This window comes from Mastigoproctus giganteus, chromosome 13 (genome assembly GCF_048544385.1).
Source record: "Mastigoproctus giganteus isolate SK-2022 chromosome 13, ASM4854438v1, whole genome shotgun sequence".
NCBI lineage: Eukaryota > Metazoa > Arthropoda > Arachnida > Uropygi > Thelyphonidae > Mastigoproctus > Mastigoproctus giganteus.
This window is the reverse complement of record NC_143587.1, coordinates 49,869,699-49,894,316: the sequence shown is the minus strand read 5'-3', so window position 1 is coordinate 49,894,316 and position 24,618 is coordinate 49,869,699. Positions and strand designations below refer to the sequence as shown.

General features: G+C 37.6%; 2 protein-coding genes across 3 annotated transcripts in view; one reads left to right on the top strand and one right to left on the bottom strand.

Moving 5' to 3' along the window:
* LOC150076031 (uncharacterized) overlaps positions 1-13,741 on the bottom strand; it is a 403,417-nt gene extending 389,676 nt beyond the window's left edge. The window contains exon 1 of the mRNA XM_090387992.1: positions 13,680-13,741. The gene's annotated coding sequence lies outside the window, so the exon portion shown is untranslated. The remainder of the gene's footprint in view (positions 1-13,679) is intronic.
* Positions 7,942-24,618, top strand: part of sog (chordin short gastrulation) — a 297,986-nt gene continuing 281,309 nt past the window's right edge. Inside the window, exon 1 of one of the 2 annotated variants that reach the window (XM_090387991.1) lies at positions 7,942-9,142. In XM_090387991.1, coding sequence (XP_090244117.1) covers positions 8,986-9,142 — 157 coding nt within the window. In that variant the 5' untranslated portion in view covers positions 7,942-8,985. The remainder of the gene's footprint in view (positions 9,143-24,618) is intronic. The other variant, XM_090387990.1, reaches the window with a different exon arrangement.

The following is a 24,618-nucleotide window of genomic DNA, read 5'->3' as shown; positions in this document are numbered from 1 at the left end:
ACGCACACGTTACCTAAATCACAAAGGTTTGCATCCTTGGAGCAAGTTTGCATTCTTGGAGCATATTCAATTTTCACTAATGTTTAGATCATTAACCTAGGTCTTACTGTGGTCTTACTAGGCTTATAAATACTGTATTTTAAAAATATATTTATGCTTTTGCTCCTTTCTCCAATTCACTATAATTGGGATAATGCAAGTGCACCAAATACGACTCATTTAAAAAGTGCGAAGATTTTTACAATTTCACTGGTACACCCTGAAAAGTTGTAATAACATTTGGTTGTCTTCCGATATGATGTGAACCTTAAGAAAACCATTTGTTGGGATCAAAATAGGAACTAAGCTGTGATTTACAGTTTTCCTAAAGTAGTCAAATGATCCCTTCATGCGATCTTAGTTGGAAAGACACATTTCAGTAAATACAGGTCTCCATATATCTGCTAAACCCAAACACGGCCATCAGATCGAAAAACCATGCTCTGTAATTCGTCATTCCATGAAGAGGCTTTCCATTCCAGGGACCACTAACGATGAGTCGTGCACCAGGAGTGTACGTTGTGCACTGCATGCTGTGATGTTTAATTTGCTTGTTGTAACTGTACATTAAAATACAAAACTATACAGCTTCGTATGTATCGTCCTTGTATTAATATCAGTTCCTGTGGCCTCTCTTGAACTCGGTTGGTAGTACTTGATGAGGATTGACGGAATTTACGTACCACTCTTCAGAGCGGATTCTAGTCTCCGCCAATTTCTCCTGGGTCTACCCGAACATTTCCCGGCTGGAGAAGTACCATAAAGTTTTCATCTGATGATTAGTATTAAATTTAATAAATAAATTTTCTGTTTATACTCCGGGACGACCAAACGGTCAAAGGAGTTTTACAAGATACACAGAATACAAGAAACAGCACCGTATTCAGCAGTCACGGGCTTGAACCCTGGTCACTCAAGGCACGTGTACTTATGCACCCGCGCGCCTGACCACTAGGCTACGGATTAGCCTAGGCTTTTAATGCACCAGCCATAAAAATAACCAAATAATTAATTAATAAATAAAAATAATAATAGATAAATAATAAAATAAACTACCAGTCTGACCCATGGAGGTAACTTATTTCAGTAATTAACAATTCTCTGACTAAAAGAAAACTTCCTGCAGTGCAGTCTAAACCTCTTACTCGGTAATTTGAATTTATGGTCCCTAAAGAGTGAAAATTCCACCCTCATTCATTTTACTTTCACCTGCTGGAGCGTTATACACCTCGATAAAGTCTCCACTAAGGTGCCTACGTTCCAAGCTCTGTAGCCCACATGTTCGTAAGTCATTCCTCATATGGACGTCCTTTTGCCGATAGCACCACGCTCGCTGCATGTCTTCGGGCCCTTTCAAGCAGCTCGATTTTTTTTTTTCAAGATACGGTCTGCACATTTGAACACAGTGTTTCAAGTGCGGTGTTAGAATTGCTTTATACAGCGGGTTATTAGCTCCCCACCTCTACAAAACAAATATAGGATAAATCATCGACAGAACACTATGGGCCTTACTCGCTACCTGTCTACACTGCTCAAAGAACTTCATATCCGCCAGTATCTAACTCCGAAATCCCGCTCTTCCTCTACTGTTTTTAGTTCAACCCCACCAAGTATACAAATTATTTTGGGGTTGCTATTCCCCAAGCGTTTTGCTGCATTAAAACGTGGCTGCCATTTTTCTCCATCACTGTTGGGCCTTGCAGTTTTGCTGAAACATTAAGTTAGGTTAAATTAGATGTGCATTAAGCGTTTGAATATATTGTGTCTATAATTTGGCGAAAAAAATTGATGCAAATCTCGCCTGAGAACGACTAATTCAGCCACCCTGTGAAAAAAACCATAAAAGTTACTCGCGTCATTGACAGATTCGAAATCAGACTTTTTCCACCCGGTGTTGGAGACAATGATTATAACCACTATGCTAAAAAGCGCAATGGCACGAACAGATTTATTGCTAATATGGCATCCTCTGATGTCTTCCCGTTGGAAGTCGCTAAGCTTAACACTTCTACCAATCTACTTTATTTCGTTGATCCTAAATGCAGTTGCTTCTGTACCTATTCCTAACGCTTAGATGGCTGGTAACTAGTTTTCCCCAAATCCCGCTATAGTAGTGTGTTCTTTTACTGTGAGGAAAATCGTAAAATGCATGGAAAAGTTAAAAAAAAAAAAAAAAAAAAAAAACGAGAAACTGTGTAGTGGATTTAAAAAGTATTAGAGAATTATACATTTGGGGGAAAAGAAAAAGAAAGCATTATTGTTTTAAAGTTGTAGTGGTCGGGGGACTTGTGCCATCATTAATGATGCTAAAGAGTTGTCATGTGCTCATTTTATGACAGTGTATCACCGTTGATGGCAAACAAAATAAAGAATGCTTTTATACATCGTTTTTATTTTGCTGGTTTTCGTTTTGCATGAAAATTTCAATATTTTTCTCTGAGGAGTCCAAATTAACATCCGAAAGTATGACTATAGTGTGATATTTCCAGACATAAATAGTAATAGTAATAGTGGCATGTGATGCAAGAAAGCATGCGTATGAACTTATGTAGCATCAGCCAAAAAACATTTTTCATACAACCATTCCCTCTAAAAGTGTATTCAGTTCCTCCTTGAATTTATTTAAGCTATAAACTTCCACAACGACAGATGGAAGTTTGTTCCAGCAATTAACCACCCGCTGGCTAAAAGCAAATTTCCGCACATCTATTCTACAACTGTCTTTCCTCAATTTGAATTTATGCCCCCTCAGGTTCGTAATCTGAGCAAGCGGAAGAATCCCATCAGAATTCAGCGTGCTCAACCCATTCAATGCCTTATACACCTCAATCAGATCACCTCGCAGGTGCCTAGTCTGCAGCCACTGCAATTTGCAGAACGTAAGCCTTTCTTGGTAAGAGGACCCCTTCGTTCCCTTCACCAATCTTGTTGCCCTTCTCTGTACACGCTCAAGCAACCCTACATCCTTCCTAAAATGAGGCCTCCAGAGCTGTACACAGTACTCAAGGCGTGGCCTGACCATTGCCTTATACAAAGGGATAATCATCTCCTTATTGCTGTTAGCAAAATTCCTGTATATCATTGACAAAACCCCATGACCTGACCTGCTCTGGCAGCCTGTCTGCATTGCTCAGAAAACTTCATATCTGACTGTACAATTACTCCCAGGTAAATTTAGACCTATTATAAAAGATTTTTTTCAATAATGAAAGAATCAGTGGTGAATTTAATAATATCTCATGCTCTTCGATCACATTCCAGTAGCGTTACAATTAAGAGAGTAAAAAGTAATTCGACTATTTCGGTTGATCAAGTTGAGATTTTAATCGTAAAAATAATATAAGAGCAATCGTATACACAAAAATACTAGAATCATAATATACAGGATCTTAAGGTAAGAATAAGTATTAGGATTTTTGAGTGACATTGTTCAATCATTTTCAAGGGATATCAAGGTATGATATTTTTTTGTCACACAAACACATTGCTATTTTCTTCCCTGTTTTCTTTTCTACAATTATTACGAGAATTATAAGAAGTTTGGGGAAACTATCTTGTCCTTTCTTACATTTCTGTGGACAGCAGAATTTAAACTGTTCAGTTAATTCAATGGTCTCTTAATGCTCGTTAGCAAAACAAAGATTGTCTTCAGAATGAGTAGCCTTACTGTTGCAGTACATTCAAACAAAAAGACAACAACCATTTGGAGAGGACATTTGTTTGAAAGTAGTACAATACCAAGCCAACTCGTTGTGAAGGAAAAGTTTGTTTTGTTGTGAACGGTATCAGAGAATTCATGGTGTGTTCTATCTTCTGGAAATATCGCTAAAAGTCTTCTAACTTGCCCATTTGGATCTCTCGTAAAAATTTATTATTTGCACTTTTATAAGAAATGACAAAAAAATCTTTGTTTCTAAGCAAGCTACTGGTAGCACGCGATACTAGAAACATCATCACGGCGATATGGCCGGTATAATTACAATGAGACAGATATGAATAATGATTTATCTACATAAAACTAAACTAAAAGGTGAAACAGAAGAAGAAGATTTGTATATATTATACGAAAATGAAGTTGTATGGAATATAACATTAAAAGATGTTAGTTCAAAACAGGGAAGTAATATTAAGTGCACAGATAAGATAGACGTCTCACTTAATTTACACATAACTCATGGATACAGTTTTATAGATGATGTGGAAGATGAATTTCTTCTGCAAGTAATCTGGAACTGCTCACACCCTGATACTGAATGAGTTGTTCAAGCTTTAATGATGTGATCCACTCAAAGAGAATACGACAGTATTTCTTGTTTGTGGTAATCCTCTCCAGACTAATTTCGACTAGTAGGAGTGCCTGTATTGCTGAAAGTGCTTGGGCAGGTAGGAAGAGATCACAAAGTTTCAAGCAATTGTAAATCAGAAAATGTAGGGTTCGATCTCAGGGATAGTGGACTGTTGTGCTATTGACAGATAGCTTAGATGTTTCGGATATTTATCGTGCCAATGAACATTTTTACAACTGTGCTAACCATGCTTCTGACACTGATATACGTAAATATACCCAGGCTACCAAAGGTAGCTGCTGTTAGCTGTTCAACCATGTCAATAGTCTTAAGCTGAGGAGATTGGTGATGCATATGAGTGGTCCATCTGGGAGTCCAATATGCGTATAGTGGTTTCTAAAGTGAGGGAGAAGCAGAGGCACTGATTTCAGCAGCATACAAAATGGGTATTTTCAGATATCATGTGGTCGTTACAGCATCTTTAATGTGGAGTAAGTGCTGTTTCGCTCTCCAGCGTAAGGTGTCAACACTCTTATGGAAGTAGGTATTCTAATCATTAAATTCCAGCTTTATCAAAATATACGCCGAGCTCCTTAAGGCTAGTGACAACTGGGATGAGAGTGCCAAAAATTGGGGGGGGGGGGGGGGGTGAATGGCAGTTGGTAGCTGTTCCATAAGAGATCAACATCTTCTCACAATCTCTGAAAAAAATAATAAAATTCCGCTAATTGTTTGGGAAATTAAATATTGTATTTCTAGGCCATGTGATAATAAACTATTTGTAAAGAAGTATAATACCTGCATGCACATTTTCTTCAATGCACTGAAGATTCCACAATATACAGTTTAGTCTTGTAGACTGAATTATATTAATGCTATTTTTGCATATTAAAGTTTTTATCTCATATTTTCTGTCATATATTTTTTTCTCTTTAAGCATTTTTAACTAGAAACATAATAACCTCAAAAGAGAAATTTTCTCGTACAATGAACCCCGTTTCCCCAAAAAAAATCGTCCTTTTTTAATGTTGAGAGAAGCGCTGTTATGCGCCTAACATGAGGTTTTTTTTCTTCTTCTTCTTCTTCTTTTTCTTCTTCTTCTCTAGGACTGTATGTTGCTTTAAAGATGAATAAATCGAAATAAATTAGCAGAGTCAAAATTTAAGCTGATCCAGGGATTTATAACATTGAATTTATTTGCAAATTTCTTCGATGCAATAAGAAATTAAGAAATAATAATTTAAGGTTGGTGATGTTTTTGTATTCATCCTCGCGGGAAGCACAGTTGGTAGAATCGCCGCACCCCCACCCCAACTGGGTGGAAAATACCTGAATTCGAATCCTGTCAATGACATGGGGAATTTGTTGGAGTCTTTTTAATAACGTGACTGAGTTAGTTGGTGTCAGGCAAGGGCAGCATAGTTTTTCCCTCTTGGAAACTCGGATTTTTCGTCCAGAAAAGCCCTCGTGGGTAGCACAGTTGGTGGGATCGAAGTTCTTGCCGGACCGGGTAAGACCTGAGTTCGAGTTCCGTCGATGGCGGGAGGAATTTTTATGTGCCTTTTTCACAATGTGGCTGAGTTAGTCGGTCTCAGGCGAGAGCAGCATGGTTTTTCCTCTTGGAAACTCGGGTTTTTCTTCCAGCAAATAGAAAATCGACATCCGAACACAATTTACAGACAATATACAGGGAACAACATGGCCTTAGTCACTGATCCTCCTAAAACCTTATAACAACAACAATACAGCAAACAGACTACATAACACAGGCAATTTACTGACAGTATGAGTAACAGTGCAGTATAGACCGTATTTGTATATACAGAGCAAAATTGCATAAGTCACTGATGCGCCTAAAACCCTACAACAGCAACAATTCATGTGCAGTATTTTGTCTACCTTGTAAACTCCATTGTCTCTATGTGACCATCCCGGAGTATAAACACAAAATTTATTTATTTATTTATCTATTTAATATATAATCTGCTTTAATTTAAATCGCAAAAAGGGCAAAACATTAAAAGTCCCTACAAATGAAAAATTGTTCAACCATAAATTCACTAAGACATAACTGTAAAGTTAAGTTACATTCCCGAAGACCTGTTAATAAAATTAAAATATTTTCGTTAATTAAATTCCTAAATTAAAATACATTATATTCCTAGATTAAAGTATAGGGTAAATTGACGCAATAACGTCGCGACTGTCATTTAATATATATTTTTATTCCTTAAGTTCAGTAAGTTCTACTTACATATTAAAAAGATCTCTTTGATTCTGCTGATTAGAAAAAATAAATAAATAAGTAAAAATAAAATAAAATAAACAATCGTTTATTTATGCACCGTGTATACTGACTGTAAGTTGCCTGTGTTCTGTGGTCGATCTTCTGTTTTGCTGGACGGAAAACCCGAGTTTCCGGGAGAAAAAAAAAAAACCATGCTAACCTCACCCGACTAACTCAAGCCACGTCGTGATAAAGACCCATAAAAATTCCTATCGTCATCGACAGGATTCGAACTCAAGTCTTTTCCTCCCGGTGTGTGGAGGACGCCGATCCTACCAACTGTGGTACCCACGAGGGCTTTTGTGAACTGCTCTTCTTTCCAGTTACCTCTGATCCATGATAGAAATCAGCGGAATCAGAGGTAACTGATCTCTCATGAACGATAAAATATAAGTGCTAAAAAAACATAAAATTAATTTATTTGATATCTTTCGTTCATTTCTTTTCTTATCACTTTAAATCAAATAATAAATCCATCGTTTGAAAACTGGAGAGAAGATTCTAAAGCCATTTTTGAGTATGTCAGGAAGCAACCGTAATTGCAGAAGCCATTTACAGGAACAATGCAATCGACTGCCGTCTTCAATGTTCTCACACTACTAAACCCCCTCTCGATGGGAAAGTTTTAAGGACAAACGTACAAAGTGTCACCTGCCATCAACAGAAATATTCACTACACAGGCGGAAAAATATGTGGCGTTATCATAGCCCATGTACCCCATTTCCTTTGGTTGGCGTGAAAGAATTTTACTTTATCTTATTCTCATCCTCATGAAACATATTCCTTTTCATAAATTATAGTACATAAAAAGACATTTTCATAAAATTTATTCTTAAAATATATTTGCAATTGATGAATAAAATGTTACTGTCGAATTAAACCTGTACTCACTAAAATTGTTTATTTCAAATTCTTGACAGTATTGACCTAAATAGCAATTAGGTTAATACTGGCGGGTAACCAAAAAAAATAAAAAAATCCCCTCAGATTAAATTCCCTCTCAGATTTTAATTATCTTTCCATTGCCACAACGGATTGATTCAATTACAGGAATAGCTGACATTCCATTTAAAATAGCCTTCACTGGTTCCACGTAGTAAAGAGCGTATTGAAATCAAAGATTCAAATGGACTGCGTCCTCCCTTTGATGCGGTAAAGATCAGTGAGCGTAGTAGTTACAGAATCGGGCTATAGGTGGCGCTAATATCCACGAATTCTGCAAAACAAAGTCGGAGAAGCTGCCGAACGGCGCGGCACCCGTAGCTGGGCCGGGCCCCAGACACCTCGGCGGCAGCAGTAGTCCCGAGGCCGCTATTGGTGTGTGAGCCATGACGTAACACGCCAGAGCTGCGGTAGCTTTTGGCGCGGGAAAGGGAGGTGTGGGGGGGAGACATGCTCGAGTCGTATGCTTGTGGACGGTTCACGGTGGCACCCTTTTTGTTGCAATAATCGTCTTGACCACTTCGACATGATCATTCTGTCAATGAGCGCAGAAGTCGATCGAGTTCCGTCGTGCGTCGGCAGGGACGCCGTGTAAGAAAGGCCCTTCTGACAGCATCGCGTGACGTCATCTGCTGTACTTGGGAGAAGAACCCGAAGGAAAAGGAGTCATTCACGTACCGACCCTGCGTTTACTCATTTCAGCTTCTTCTCTCACTTTCTTTTTTTTTTCTCTCTCTCTCTCTCTCTCTCTCTCTCTCTCTCTCTCTCTTTCTGTCTGTCTATCTATCTATCTCTCTCTCCTCTTATTCCCCCATCTTTCCCCCTCTCACTCACTCTCTCTCTCTTCGTCCCTCCCTTCCCTGTATCTTCGTTCATTTAAGCTTTCACTGGCGAGGGTGTGTGCTCCTCGCTCGAGACAAGTCGGTTCCTACCTTTGCGATCAGCGTCTGAAATTAGCCACGTTAACGACGGAACAACTATCAACGCTATTTGTGTGTGTGTGTCCATCAACTACCAACTGGGAGTGATCGGCTGCACGTGCACCACTGGACCGTTTGGACACAGGTGGGCGGATAATTCTCCCCCCTTATCCCACCTCAATATGCAAGGGGGGACGGCATGTAAAGCGGAAGCTGTCATTGGTCGGTCATTCTGTCACCACTATTTAAGAGTGGTTCATTGGTTTTGTGGTCATTTACAAGCCGACAGCCAAGACGGAAAGGTGTTATATCAGCGCAATCCCACACTGCTCTTATCGGGTGGGCTCTTATCTACGACACCCCGTGCCCTCCGCCTTCTCAAGTAGAATCCAAGTGGTTAAGCGAATTTTCATCGCTTCTGTATCGAAGTGTGCATGCCAGAGAGGTGAGTTCAACGTCGGGGGTGTCGTGTTGTGCTAATCAAAAACTGGAAGGTGATCTCCAATAATCATGCAGGTGAGAAAGCAGGTGGTTCACTTTGCTACTCCCCTACTGCTTGCACTTGTGATTGTAGGGACCCAATTTCGAATCACCACAGCTCGGAAGAGGGACAGACCACCCTTGGTGGATGCAGAGACCGGACGTAGGAAAATACACCAACAAACACGTAAGTGCTACTTCCTCTTTTCTGCTCTATTTTTTCAGTTACAAACTGTAAAATGGATATGATAGTTGAAGCACATGGGTATTACGCACATGTCGTATCTACGCCGGCACGTGTGCACAAAAACGCACAATACGATCGACTCATCGATTTTGTACGTGCATAGCGGGATTTTTAATTCTTTATTGCGTAGGATTATCATTATCGCTAGTTTCGCCTACCGTCTATGACCATGTAACCGAAGATGGTTTTGCTCCTGACCTTCATGCTGGCATATCACCTTCCAAAAGAGGGCGCAGTATGTCAATCATCCCATATTTATACACATCAGTGTCTGAGCATGTTTTTTGATTCTCGTTTTTTTTTTTTTTCCTTTTAATTTTTATTTTAATGCAGGTAAAGGAAGCGGATGTACAGAGAGGAGACACATTCATCGCTTTCGTCAGAAACAGATAGAGCGAAATTTTTATGCAAACACATATATATAAAAATTTGTAAATAAGTTAATCCCATTCGACTTCGATTACAATATCTTAGATTTTTGATGTGATGTTAGTCGAAGTGCGAGATTCCTGCATACAATTAAATTATCCTCTCATAGCTGAGAATTTATTAACACATTGCCAGCTTCAGTTTTACTACCTTAAATCGGAAGGGCCCCATTACAGGGATAAATCACGCTATAATAACGTACTAAGTTCGACTTTGAGAAGTTAAAGCTGCGCGTAACGCGATATTACATATCATTGTGGAGATGCCTAACGAATATAAACAAACTTAAGGCATTAGCTACTTCCTCATTTTGATGCTGGCGTGTCTGTGACGCATGATGCAATTTTTCCTTATACTTCTCGCTGCTGACAGATAATTCCACAGAATGGTGCAAGCAATAAACAGTACACGATGTCTGTCTGACTGGCTAATAGTCATATATCTGGTTACACAAACATAACTGCCAGAGCGTAACGTATAGGCTTATTAAACTTTCCAAAAAATATATATCTGTAAATATGGAACATGTTAGCTATACGTTAATAAAAAAATTCAGATTTATATCACGCAGAAGAAATGCTTTAATAATATTTGCTGGATACTACTAGCGATATCACACTATTAGTTCCATATTGTAATATATCTTAATTCGAAACTTCGCGAATAACCATTACAGATGTGACGTGTATGTAATCGCTCGGACAAACATAGCCAATGATCGAATTGAGCCGGAACACCCCATAGCTCCGTTCCGGTTGGTACTTTTGGCGTTCCAGTTGTTAAACGTCCAAAAAAAAAAAAAAAAAAAAGCTTTTAAAATGGTATGGTGGCCATTGTCGATTAACAGTTCGAGCATATTTGTAACTAATCATAGCATATGAATGTCAGAGCCGATGAGCTGATGCAAAACGTTTCCATGGTTGGATAAACTTCTGACAAAAAGTGTTCATCGCTTCCATTTCGTTCACTACCTATAGCATAATGTATGTGCAAAAAGAGAACTGTTTGCAAAGGTATACAAACAAGACAGTGCTTATTGACCCTCGTGGGTAGCACAGTTGGTAGGATGGCAGTCTTCCCCACACCGGCTGGAAAAGTCCTGAGTTCGAGTCCCGTCGATGACGTGAGGAATTTTTATGGGCCTTTTTCACAAGGTGGCTGAATTAGTCAGTCTCAGGCCAGAGTAGCATGGTTTTTTTCTCCCGGATACTCTAATTTTAAGTCTGGCAAACAGAAAATCAACCACAGAATACACGTGTTTACAGACAGTATACATAGAGCAATATGGCCTTAGTTGCTGATGCTCCTAAAACCCTACTACAATAACAACAGTGCTTATTCTGTTTTATCCAAAATTCTGAAATTAATAAAACTGCATAAAATTATATAGTGAAATACTTTATCTTAGAGACGAAACTGGCAATATGTTTCGACAAGGAAAGTGCAACTCGAATATCATTCACAATGTGCACCCAATGACGACAACATTACGTCACATATGGTGCCTTTCTGAGAACGTTTGGCTAGGTTAGCCATCAGCTGCAGATGCGAACAAAAGTAGCACTGTGCAGTACGGGAGTGACCCACAGTTGTTTGGGATGTTGAAATGCCAGCCACATAGACGCGGATGTTGTTCGCGGAACTTTCTGCGAACCAAGTTGTCATAGCTACAAGGAAAGTGGAAAGACTCGCAATTAACGAGTACGCTCCCTAATATATTACATTATCTGAGGCCATGATCGCGCCGGGCCTAGGTCACCAAGGCTAACAAGGAAGCTACCTGAAACAGGTGTATTGTGGCAGGCGCTGCGACAAAAGACAGTGGAAAGTCTGATAGATGTAAAAATAGCGTCACGACCTTTTTTTTACAACTCTGATTTGATGGAGCCTCAGCAATAACATGTTCGAACAGGTTCATACATAAACGCTATCGTGTTTCTCCAAAAGCCGCCATACAAGGCTGAAATTCTGAATTGCAGCATCGTAATAATTAGTGGGAATAATTAATATATATTAAAATCAATGTCTTTGTATTTCTGCTGCACTTCCTTCGTAAAGTTAATCTGTGTGTGTTTTCTGGCTACATCACTTGAAGAGGATATTCCTACCAAAGCATCTAAATTTAGTACAGTAACCTCTTTTGGAATAATAAAGCCATATGGATTATCGTGAAATTTTTCAAAATAGACAACACTGAGAATAAGAAATACTGAAAAAAGCTTCCGCATCCATTACAGGAAGGTATACCCAATTTATCAAAAAAGAAAAAAAAAATTGTGTGTAACTGATGGCTCAGGGATTCTGAAAACATCCCACCAGAAATATTATCGAAGGAAAGAAAGAACAAGGTCCAATGTCGTAATCATTATCAACGAATACTGAAGTTAAATCATGTACAGACCACTTTGCATGTGGAGTAGCAGGACCCACACAGGAATTTATGGAGCCATATACAATCTCACGTTCGGGTCCCCCATCCCACCCTCGATGGTTGTTTATTTATTTATTTTAGACCGTGATTTCAAAGGAACGTTTTGTCCACCGAACTGCGCTTCCTCAAACTCCAGATGGTTGTGGGAGGACAGTTCGGTAGTAAAAAAATATAAAGCAAACGAATTCTTTTTTTCCAGTACATCCAAAACCAGCGGTTTTCCAGAGTGTAGTATAATACATATAATCACGCTAACAGTTTATGTTTTCGCCTTAGAAGTATTTTGCAATTAGCAATACAGTTCAAATTCATTATCATAGACAACAGTAAGAATGTCGCAATCTTATCGTTCAAAAACATCAATGCTAACCAAAACAGTCTAATCAACAACGTCTGCGAGTGAACGATCACTCAAATATATATTCTGGGAAACACCCAAGCTGAATGCCTTTATAAAACTCTCTCTCTCTCTCTCTCTCTCTCTCTCTCTCTCTATCTCTCTACGAATGAATTCTATGTCAAACTGATAATCCCATCATCAGCAAATATAAAAGTGGTGTGGATACATTCTTTTTGTGTGCGTAGTCAGATTAAAAAAGGAGTAACCCTCCATTCCCCCGGTATAAAACACAGCTATCCATGATACGAATTGCGTTCGTCACAAAGACCATGTAGCAGGGGCGTGCAACTTTTTACAAGGTGTCAAAATATTTTTTGAAATAGAATTAATTTTTACATAAAAACAAAGTAAATAAATTTTGTGTTTATACTCCAGGACATCCACATGAGATAGAGGGAGAATACAGAAACGCCATCGTATTTAGTAATCACGTATGATTGAACCAGGGCCACTCACTGCGTGTACTTCTGTACCCTCGCAGTTGACCACTGTGGCTACTGATTTTGTTTTCCACGTTTGCATTTACAGTTTATTTTTTAAACATTTTAATAATTAAATCCAAAAAAGTATTATAAAACATATAACACCAATAACGTTCTTATTATGTGATCATAATAATATTGTTAAAATATTGAAAAAGATACATAAAACATCACAAGAAAGGAATACAGAAAAAATCGAATACTGTACTACTAAAAACGGATATTTTCAAAAGTAAATGTGAAACTGTATTTTGTACAAGCTAGTTTTAAACTCGGGGGATGCATAACGCTTAGGGCTCCTTACATGGCCGCAGGCGTCATAATGTGATTGAATAGGCCGCGGGTTGGACACTCCTGCCATTTATATGAATTGCAAGAATGGATCAACTCGTGAAGCAAATCATGAGTTGCTCCAGTCTTACATTTCAAATAAATGAAAAGAAGTATATGGCTACCTAATTTCTATGAGTGCTATTACCCGATAGCTGGCAACCCACAAATGATAAGAATCAACGTGAGAGGTGTCGACGTCAGAAAGGTATCGATTACTTGACCTCCGTATCTGAAGCACAAGAATGAGTTGTGATTTTCTTAACATGTCTCATATAGTAATAGAAATTCTCTTTTCTCATTTTTACATATATAAATAAAATGACCTTAGAACATACGAGGTTACGAAATTATTCCACTCTCTCCCTCGTCTGTGCACGCATGCGCACAAACACACATACTTACCAGCCGTGCGGAGTTCACTGTAACTGTATATTCTTCTGACAGTAGATAGAACTCGAACCTCAGACCACATGTTAAATATTACACGATCTGCTGAGATTAATATCTAAAGTCTTTTACCCTCCCCAACCTGTTTTCCGTGTTCTGCGGGATGAAAGCCCCGGAATAACACACGGGGGTCCCTTATTCTCTCCACCTGAGATCAGCTAACTACAGCCACGATTAAAGAAGCCCTCAGATATTCCTGCAGTCTACAATGGTACTCGAACCCAGACCTTTACAAACCAGTGTAAATTGGCGAAACCACTATACGGTCATGGAGATGAAGTAGGGAGGCATTGCACTACCCAAACTCACATTTCGTCTAACAGAAAAGATTAGCTGAGAACCACAATCATATATCTATCGCTCTGTGAGGATGTTGAGCAAACCGGAAACTAGTGTACTAGTTTATGACCTCGTGGCAAGGCTGCCGATTTTCTCCTGGTATCTAATTAGAAGTCTCACTGTCACCTTTAGTAACAAAACAAAATACACTGTAGCCTCGAATAAAGAGACAGGTGGAGGACAAACAAAACACGCACGCTTGTTTCAGCTCATACATGAAAACAGGGTAAGCGAACACAAGACGAAATACATTTCTATCTTCATTCGTTTGCGGTACATATTCAGAATTTTTTCTAACTACTTAAACAGTAAATAACTACCTTAGCAGAGATATATAAATCAATTACAGCTGTAATTTATACGTAAAATAAATTTTAAATAATACACAGAATTTATCATTTTAAAATCTATATTTAATTCATTAAAATTTAATTCGGTTTTGTTTATTTTGTCTTAGGCTGGTTTCAGCTAACTTTTAGAATTTATTTATTTTATATTATTGATTATTATTATTTTATTTTATTTATTCACTTATTATTATTATCTTATTATTATCTAAGTAATTTCCTCCCCTATGCATATTGTTTCTACCCTGTTCTGCTCTTCTTTCCTGATTATGCCAGATGACAAGATTTAACATTAAACCCAGTAACGCTGCTAATTTTTAAGTAGTTGTATTTCGGGAAAATTTTAGCTTTACTGACAGTAAACTGTACACCTTTCTTCACAATAAAATTCATTTTATAGCATGTCACCCTCGGTTCACGTTAATTATTTTAAAAATTTTAACTGTTGAAAATTTTAAAACTTTTTATTTAAATTTATTTATGTATAACCGAATCAAATGAGTTGGTAAATAAATGAATTTTTAAAGTAATATTAAAGTCATTGAAATGCCTCTTTGAATTACAAATTTCTTGAGCAGATGTCTCAAGATGGTTTGCTATTCGCTGTGGTACACAAAATTAAGTTTTCTTGAGAACATCAGGTGATCTTGTTCAAAATGCGATTCAGAGAGCGAAGGGAAATCAGATTTGAGCACAGCAGCGAACATCACAAGGATCTGTGCCAGTCGTTGGGATGGTGGTGTTAACTTCTTTTGAGGGACGCGCAGAACTACGGCGGCAAAAAAAGGAAAAGTCAGCGGGAGGTGGGAAGCTGAGTGCGGTACTAATGGAGGGGCCAAAACTTGGTCCATGGTGTGAAGCTGCCGACGAAGGGAGGGTCTCGTTGTGCGCGTTACACTCGCTAGACCTGTAGTGCAAGGGCGATGAACTGGGTGAGCTCGACATTCAGCGGGAGATGTGCGTATTTTGGCATGATTATTGAACTGACCTGGAGACGCCCGACGCGTTCCGGACATTATCAATTAAGCAACATTAAAATGCACACACCCGAAATATGTTTCCTGTTATTAAAAAAATGACGATCAAAGTGCTTTCAGCGCAAACAAAAATCTAAATGAGCAGCATGCTGATAACAACTACATTACATACTTTTAATCAACGATATTACTCATATGTTATATTTTAATTGCAGTAACAGTATATAAGTGTGATTATTTCAAAACCAATTTTTTTTTCAAAGAAAACTATTCCAGACCAAAGGCAAAAAATGTCATAAGCAAGTGAGAACGTAACATATCTAACTAGACACAGGGAAATATTTCCTTTATTAACCAAATTTTCATTAAAGTTTGAATGTTTCCTCCCCCCACCGAATGACAGGTTGCCCAGTATAACTTAAATAAGTGATTTTCGAAATTAATTTTGTTGTAATTGCTACAAATACTGGTGGCCACAGATCCCACAGTAGAATTATTTATTTAGTTATTCATATCGCTTTAATAACTTGTCCATCTTTACTGTTACTGGAGCCAACTTTTCATATACTTTACAAAGGTGAATTTTGTCAAGTAAAGAAATGGTTGATTGCAGTAAACGTCTAATTACTCACTTCGCACTGTTACTCCACTTTGTTAAGAGGAGAAATGTTTGCGCATTTAAAGTCTATAGGAATGCTTTCATTCATGAAGATCATTGCTGTAAACTGGAGACTCAAGAATGCTCTCATAATTATGGCCAAAGGTTTGCTTACTTCTTTTGCTGCTTCTTTAATTTCCCTTTCACTTTCTTCTAAGTTATCTTAAAATCGTTCAGTTCACAGTTATAACTTGGTATGCGTTCTGGTATCCGCTTCCCTAAAAACTATTTTCATGCGTGAATATTTCAGCTTGTCAGCAGTCTGGATCATCAACAGTTTTGGCATTCATAGCTGGCTAACATAGTTCCTCCCTTTCATTCTAGTGTTAACATAAACAGTTCTTAGTTACTTTTCTTTGAATTCTTAGTCAAAAATTTATCATAATTGGCTTTAACTTCTTTAACTCCCCCCCCCCCCCGCAGAGTCAGATTTAACGGCGGGCGCACCGGGCGCGCGCCCTGGGCCCCGACTTCTGAAAGGCCCACGCAAAACCCCAACAAATTAGTTGAACATATTAGTTCAACTAATAGTTAAACTAATATGTTCAACTATTAGTTCAAAACTTTGTGATTATTATTATGCTATTATTAATTATATTATACATATATTATATTCAAATTTTATTGGAAATAAAACATTAATAGTACATAATATTTTTTACTTATTTAAAAAAATGGTTAACATGTATTTTTATTTTCCCTGTCTCTCTCTTTTTTTTAATTAAGGGGCCCAATATTTTCTTCTGAGCCCGGGGCCTCAACCGACCTTAATCCGCTCCTGCCCCCCCCCCCGTGACTTGACTGCAGATTATTTTGTACTTACTGTAAGTTTCTGTGTCTCCTGATAACTCATAATCCTCCGGTGCATTTATCAATTTTAAAGTTCCAATACTACTAAAGATATTTACTAATTTTGATAAACAGTATGGCGGTTCTTACCTTAAAAGTCTATAACTAATTCCCTTGGTAAATTATTAATCTTATTATAATCAATATTCAATGACATCTCAGAAATCAAGGCTTAGCTTGTTCTGTAGTACTGGCTCCATTAGCTGCTAATTGAATATATCTAGTTTTGATTTCAGCTGTAAGAATGTGTGGAACTTCATAACTCTGGTTAGAAACGTCTTCCTCGCTGTGCTATAAATCATGAATTAAGTGACTGACATACAATTAGTATGAACACCGAATGACGGCAGAAGCCAACCCAAGGACGTGGCCTTGTTAATCAGAATTCTTGGTTGGTTTGCCTTGTTTATCTTCCAGCTCTCCATAGGATGCAATGAGTTGTCATAATGAACATTCTTGAGCAAACAATTTTTTCTCCTTGGGAAATGAATATTCTAGTTATAAGGCGCAAGAATATTCCAGTGAACTGGATCATTTACTAATGCACAAATGATATTTAATTTGAACACAAAAGCACTATCATTGCTGATCAATCTGAGCAACTATATACTCGTACATATGCAAAGATATAAATATAATGGGGATAAATACTAATGGATATTAATGGCTACTTTGGACCTTCATCCAGAGTGTATTAATGTGTGTGAGTGAGTATATACGTGCGCGTACAAAGAACGCCAGAAAAATGATCTATTTGAAGGAGAAGTAGTAGAGTTAGCAATGAGGAAAGCTGCAAGGTGGTCTTGTGTGTCTGAAGAGACATCTAAAACTGCCACTGTGATCATGCATCAAAATGAGTGGAGCTGAATATGCGAGAGATAAATTTCATGAAATTCGAACAGTAATCGATGCAGTGCAAAATCCAGGTCTTCCTTGCTGAAGGGATTTATAAATTACTTGGGAGCAGTCAAGGTGTGGTTCAATAACACGAGCAGTATTTATTATTTTTATTTATTTTTTTTTTTATAATTGCGCCAAAGGAAATAAATAAAAAGAGAGAAAATTACACTGAAACTTTACTTCGACTTGTTCTTCAGCTATTTATCCAAGTTATTACATAACTCTTTATCCGCCCTAAAGATTTTTTTGGCAGGGATTTCCCCCCTCCCCAATTGATCAGGCTCTCGGGCACCTTTCTTAGCTGAATGCTAACAGCCTCATCGCTGCCAGACGGGGTCCTGTATTGTGCGATAGTATCAGTTTTTGTAATGCACTGATGATAACTGACCGATACGAATGTTATCGTAATGGTATTTTAACATGATCATGCCATCCATCCCAACAACTGTGTCGTGTCCTTTGTGAGCGGGCAAAAATAACTTTCTGTCACTTGAGATTTAAAAAAAAAAAAAAAAAATTTGAAATACTGGTGTTCATAATGTAGTTTAATAGTTTTTAACTAACTATACAGTTTTATTAAAACACCATTTTAATTTTAAATTGGCGTTTCTGTAATTTCATTTACTTACAGCAACGTGTGTATGCAAGAAAGTGATTAAATGTTATTTAAATAATAAACCTTAAAATAATTAAATTTAAATATTATATAACACTATTTTAGCCATTGTAATTCAGGTAATATTCTCCGTGATGTGGATGATTGCTTCGATAAACTTTAAGCTAACTCATTTGTATAATAAAAATTGTTTTCTTTACTGTAACACTGAAATTAAAAATACAATATGAAATGTTTAATAGCCGTTTTTTTTTTGTTATTTTTAATGAACAAATCATGCACAACAGTGAACTAGTAAAGAGATAATAAAAATTAATAAGTTAGAGTTAAAAATTGTACGAGACTTACTAGAAAAAAACTGAGTTTTTCAGCTTCACAGGCAAAACTAAGTCAGTTAACAAACAAGGCCCAAAATTCTCTGCAGGTTATCAAGCAAGTGTATATTGAGCTTATCTCCAGCACTGCAGAATTTCGATGATGGACAGAAGTTGCCAATATTCGTATTTGATATACTTAAAAGTAGAGATTTTTGAGATTTTTAAAAGTAGAGATTCTTGAAATATTTAAAAGCAGAGATTTTAGATATTAAAAGTAGAGAAATGGTTGACGTTTCTTAATGATACATAAAAGTAAACATTTGAAGTATTTCAAGAGAATCGTAGCTTCCCTAGAGGATTTTCACAAGAAATTTAACATCTCCATGCGATTTTTTGATATAGCGATTTAAAAATACTTGTAAAGTATAGGGCTATTGTAAAGATTGTGCAATAGCAGAGCGAATTTCTTACATTTAACTACTTCTCTCTTGTTGAGATAGACTTCCTTGGGCGGATTCCAGCTTTGGTATCCTATGTCTAGAAGGAAAAAAAAAAAAAAAAAAAAACAGGATGCCAAAGTCGCTGTCGTATTCTTGCTTTGGGAAAAGAATTAATAAAATATTCATGGTTTAGTTTTACTTAATCTGAAACATAAGTAAGAAAGGAATTGGCTTTTCGATGATTAAACAAGTGAGATTAAACAAATGGCTTATCTGTTATAGATAAGCCATTTGAGACTTCGCTGTTGTTGATTGTCTAAAGTATGCTAAAGTTTTTGAACAATCGATCTTGAGATCAACGCTCTAGTGTCGTTAACAAATAACGCCATGTGGAATATGAAGCTCGGAAAGTAGTAATAGAAATAATAATAGTAATCGTGGCATGTGATGCAAGAAAGCAAGCGTATGAGCTTATGTAGCATCAGCCAAAAAAAAAAAAAATTCACACAACCATCCCCTCTAAATGTTTGTCCAGTTCCTCCTTAAATTTATTTAACCTATCAACTTCCACAACGTCATATGGAAGTTTGTTCCAGCAATTAACCACCCGCTGGCTAAAGGCAAATTTCCGCACATCTATTCTACAGCCGTCTTTCCTCAATTTGAATTCATGTCCCCTTAGATTCGTAATCTGAACAAGTGGAAGAGTCCCATCAGAATTCAGCGTGCTTAACCAATTCAAGGCCTTATACACCTCAACCAGATTCCTCTAGGGTTCTACCCATATGCAGTACTTTGCATTTGTAAATGTTAAACTTCAGTTACCACTTCTCAGCCCATCTTCCCAAATTTTCTAGATCCGCAGTAGCACACTGCCATTAATGTCATTAACAACCCTGCCAACCTTTATATCATCTGCAAACTAAGCCTGATATACCTTCATCAATACCATTGATAAATATACAAAACAATAGTGGACCCAACACCGAACCCTGTGAGACTCCACTAATAACATTAGTCCACGAAGAGCAGCGCTCATTGATTATCACCCTCTGTCTTCTCCCACTCAACCATCCTTTTATCCATTGTAGCAACTTACCCTTAATACCATTCTGCTCCAATTTGTACAGTAATCTTCCATGCGCAGCAGTGTCAAAAGCTTTCCTGAAATCCAAGTATATGATATCAAAATTATTTTTTGCATCCAGTTCCTTTGTAACCACATCATAATATCCAATCAAATTTGTCAGACAAGACTTTCCCTTAATAAACCCATGCTGTGTCTGAATTATTGCTGCAGTCTTGTCTAGATGATCCTGCAATGCATCTTTAACCAGTGACTCCATTATTTTACCCGAAACAGAAGGTAAACTGGTCTGTAATTACTCGTGTCACCTTTCGATCCCCCTTTATGAATTGGGGACACATTTGCACATCTCCAGTCCGTGGGGACCTCCCCTGAGTCCAAGGATGCTCTCATAATTATGGCTAAGTGTTTGCTTAGTTGCTTTGCCGCCTCCTTTAATATAACTGGATAGATCCCATCCACCTGGGGGTGGATGAGATCTATCTTTGTAATTTACAAAGATATTAAAAAAGTAAGGGTCTCTCCTTGAGTATCCCTGTATAACTCCACTCGAGAGAATAAAGGTTTGGAGCAGTCTTGGTTGGCGATAATATGTACGCGACGAGTAAGGTAGCTTTCCTGCTAACTCAAGAGATGCTCCTGAATTGTAGATTTTGAATATGCCAATAAGTTCGTGTAAGACCTTATCAAAGGCGCTCTCGATATGTATGTATATATTACATCAGCATGCTGGCCACTTTTCAGGTTTTCTGATACAATTTGCCAATATTAGACTAGATTAGCGATCACCAACTTACCTTCAAAGAAACCATGCTGCTATTTGGGCCATGAAATATCTCAAGTATACAAATAGATGTCGACGTATGGTATTTGTAATGCTATCTTATTTTGCAGCGGGATGAGTCTATTATTTTTAGTTTATTCCTTTTATTGAAAATTTTTTATTTTCATTGATTATTTGAAGAAAAACACCTTCTCGATCGTCGTATTTCAACTGCTGTGCTATGCTCCAACAATAGCTTGAAAGCAAAAAAATATCAACTTTTAGGCAGCCCAGCCTTATATTCAAAGTCTACATTTAAATTAATACATGCAGCTATGAATAGTGTGCGTATGTGTTCTAAAGATTGTGGGGGAGGGAATAAAAAATGGAGTATATTTTCTAAAGGATATTGTTTGTCTGGTTTTTTTTTTGGGGGGGGGGGTTAAAACTATAGTATAATGCTGGAAAAGTCCAGATATCGATTGATCGAAACAGGTATTCTAATCTTTGGTAGAATTTAAAATCGGTATCTTTTCAGGCGGCATGCAAAGTTACAAACGAACCATAGGATGACAAGAGAAAGAAAAAACAACCAAACAAGTATTTTAAATAATTCTGTCTCATTCCTATTTATTATTTAACAAGAACGGCCTGCAGACCATAAAACCTAATTATGAGCTGCAGTATAATAAGCACGAAGGAAAAACAACATTCTGGAAACTAACATTTAGAGAGAAAGCTATATCTTACACAAAAGCCGCAGTTTAAAAATACACAACAAACATATCTGAAGATTCAGTGACAGGATCACGCACTGTGGACTCCAGAAAAGTGCATGGGGACCTGCTTCCTCTAAATAAGCTATCAACGGAAGAAAGTGTCAAGAATAATGTGGGAGGGAAATCGCTTATTATTTACCTTTCAAGGATCGAAATGGGTACACTTGTTGAAAAAAATTCTTATTTATTTTTTTTTTATAAGGAACTATGTGTAATATTACCAATGCGTGTGAAGAATCGGAACAAGGTTTCGCTACACCCTAGTGGTAGAGCATACTGCCAGTAGATAGCTTGAGAGACTGAGTGAAGGTAGTGATGTTTGTCTGTCGGAGAGTAGATGCAATCAGGTAGCTAACTTGTTTTAGTCTGTTAAACTAAGACATCCTTTCTTTAGAGGAAGTTTATTTCCTTTCTTTCCAGTACAGTATTTTATGCCCACTGTAACAACATAGTAGCTTCGCTATCCGTTTGAAAAGGTGTGGTTTCTCCGGAGACTGGAGAAATTCTTTAGCGTCTTTTAAATCGGGGTTGTATTTAGCCGATCTCAGTCGCAGAGAGTAGAGTTACTCCAGGATTTTAAACCGCTCAACATGCAGTGAACACGCATATACAAATATAATCACACGATATGGGGCGTATCATCTATGGAGATGCAGTGGCACCGGGTCCATGCTCGTGATGATATACCACTATAATTGGTGCACATGACTAAAGTAGTCAATGTGTCACAGATATCCAACCAACTAGCAGTTTATTCTATAAGCACTCTGCATTCTGTCGCTTAAATTAGTCCTAGCCGCCACCAATCATGTTTCTTTCCTTAAAGTCCAGAATCCTACATACTGTTGTGTATAATTTTCTATCATGTTCATGAGCAATTATTATTCTTTCTGCTCCCTCTTCTGCAGAGTAAAGTAGCCCTCAGTTCCCTCAGTTTTTCTGTAGTGAGAAATCGCTCATCTGTGCCATTGTTCTTTCTGTAAGAGAGCATGTATCTACCTCATGAAATTAGGGAAGGGGGAGCGGTCGATAATAGTAAAACCAACTGAGAGTAAAATACAGAAGAAGCAGGATTTAGGAGTGGCTTTGCAGGAAGAGCTTCGTCAACGAACGTTCCAGCAAAAGGCTTTAACACGATGACATCGTTAAGATTTGAACAACTTATCTTTAACCAGGCCCCAAATAGGCTACACTTCTAGTTCTCCAGCATCCAGTTATATACCTATTGATAAATATAATGACCAAACATCTCCCCTTTCCTTCTGCGTGTGTAGTCCCAGTTATCTACCATATTAAAAACATACTGGTCACATAGCCCCATTCTTCCTCATGCTGTCTGGCTCTTGTTTCTGCGGTAGACTTAATCGCACTGACATATTAAATAAGTACGTGCTACACATACTAAATTAGTTCAATCATCCTTAAATTGCCCGAAGCGCTGAACCGGACCGCCCTTCGAAGCTGGGCGCAGTAGCTCACTGTGTCCTGCTGTCGAATGCTGGTCTGGCGCCTCTACTATAAGTCTAGTGTCCCCTAATAGAGGGTTTCGTCTGCAACTTAGTAAAGAATATTCGAAATAGCACAACAGATTTGTTGAGTTAAATACTGTTAGTCGGTTGGAAACAGAACTGTTTGGTGAAATTTAATAAATTCAGATTTGTAGGCATAACAAGTAAATGCTATCGCTACAAATCCTGCATTATGGGGTAAATGAGAACCGCAATCTATTAACAATATCAAAAATACTGTTTATGTCATAATTGGAACTGGCTTTATTTTCTGTTGCAACTTGGTTAACAGAGGCTGAGTAATTAAAATACTTGAGAGTCGTAACAGAAAACTAGTTCCCTTACTGGGCTTAACTGGGTTGGTAACTCCACACAATACTACACAAATGTGTGTGAGCACCAAACGAACGCCGATCACACGTACATCTTCGTACGCGAGGGTCTTGACCTACTTTGCGAAAGGGAAAGGACATTGCCTCCATCGACGCGTTTTGCGTCACAATCTGTTGAGAAAGAGACAAAAATGGTTACAATATTTATGAGAAGGTTTTGCTATATATTATTTAGTCATTGTCTTTTTTAAGAAGAACGAAAATGTGAACAAAAGTACTGAAAGTTTTCAGTAATGTTTTGTCATCAAAGAAATGTGTGTTCATTGCTTTTGTCTGCTTAGAAAATATCCTATGTGTAATGTAATTCATTCCCATTAATCACAGGAAAGAGTCTGAAAAAAAAAATAATAATAAATAAATAATAAAGTTTGGTCTTTTGGTGCAGGGGTGGCAAAAATACAGCCCGCCGGCTAGGTAAGGTCTGCGAAGCAATGTAATCCAGCCTTTGGCGATTTTCAGATATTATTAATAATCCAGCCCTTCATCAGTTTCTAAGCTGGTTCCTGCCCAAGTAGGAAGCTATTGATTGTTGACGTTTCGTACGGAAACGTTGGCTGCTCTTTATACCTTAACGGGTTTTAGTGGGGTTGTTTCCTGCCATACTTTTTTTTTTCTGGGAAAGAATTTTCTTCAAATTTTATCTTATAAGGGCAGAATAACCAAAATTTGTGAAACTTTTGAAGTTATGCCCTTCACATTTAAAATTTTTGTATTGCTTTATGATCGTAGATTCTAATCCCAGGTATTTATTTCAGATGAACTGTCCGGTTACAATTGTTTCCAACAGTTTTAAAACTCCAATTGACATGGAGTCCATATACCGATAATCGTGCAATTATTTCGATTTATTTACGTAAAGAATCGGGATTTATATTGCTTCCGAGAAACCGGAAACTATTGACTTTATTTATTAAACTCCGAG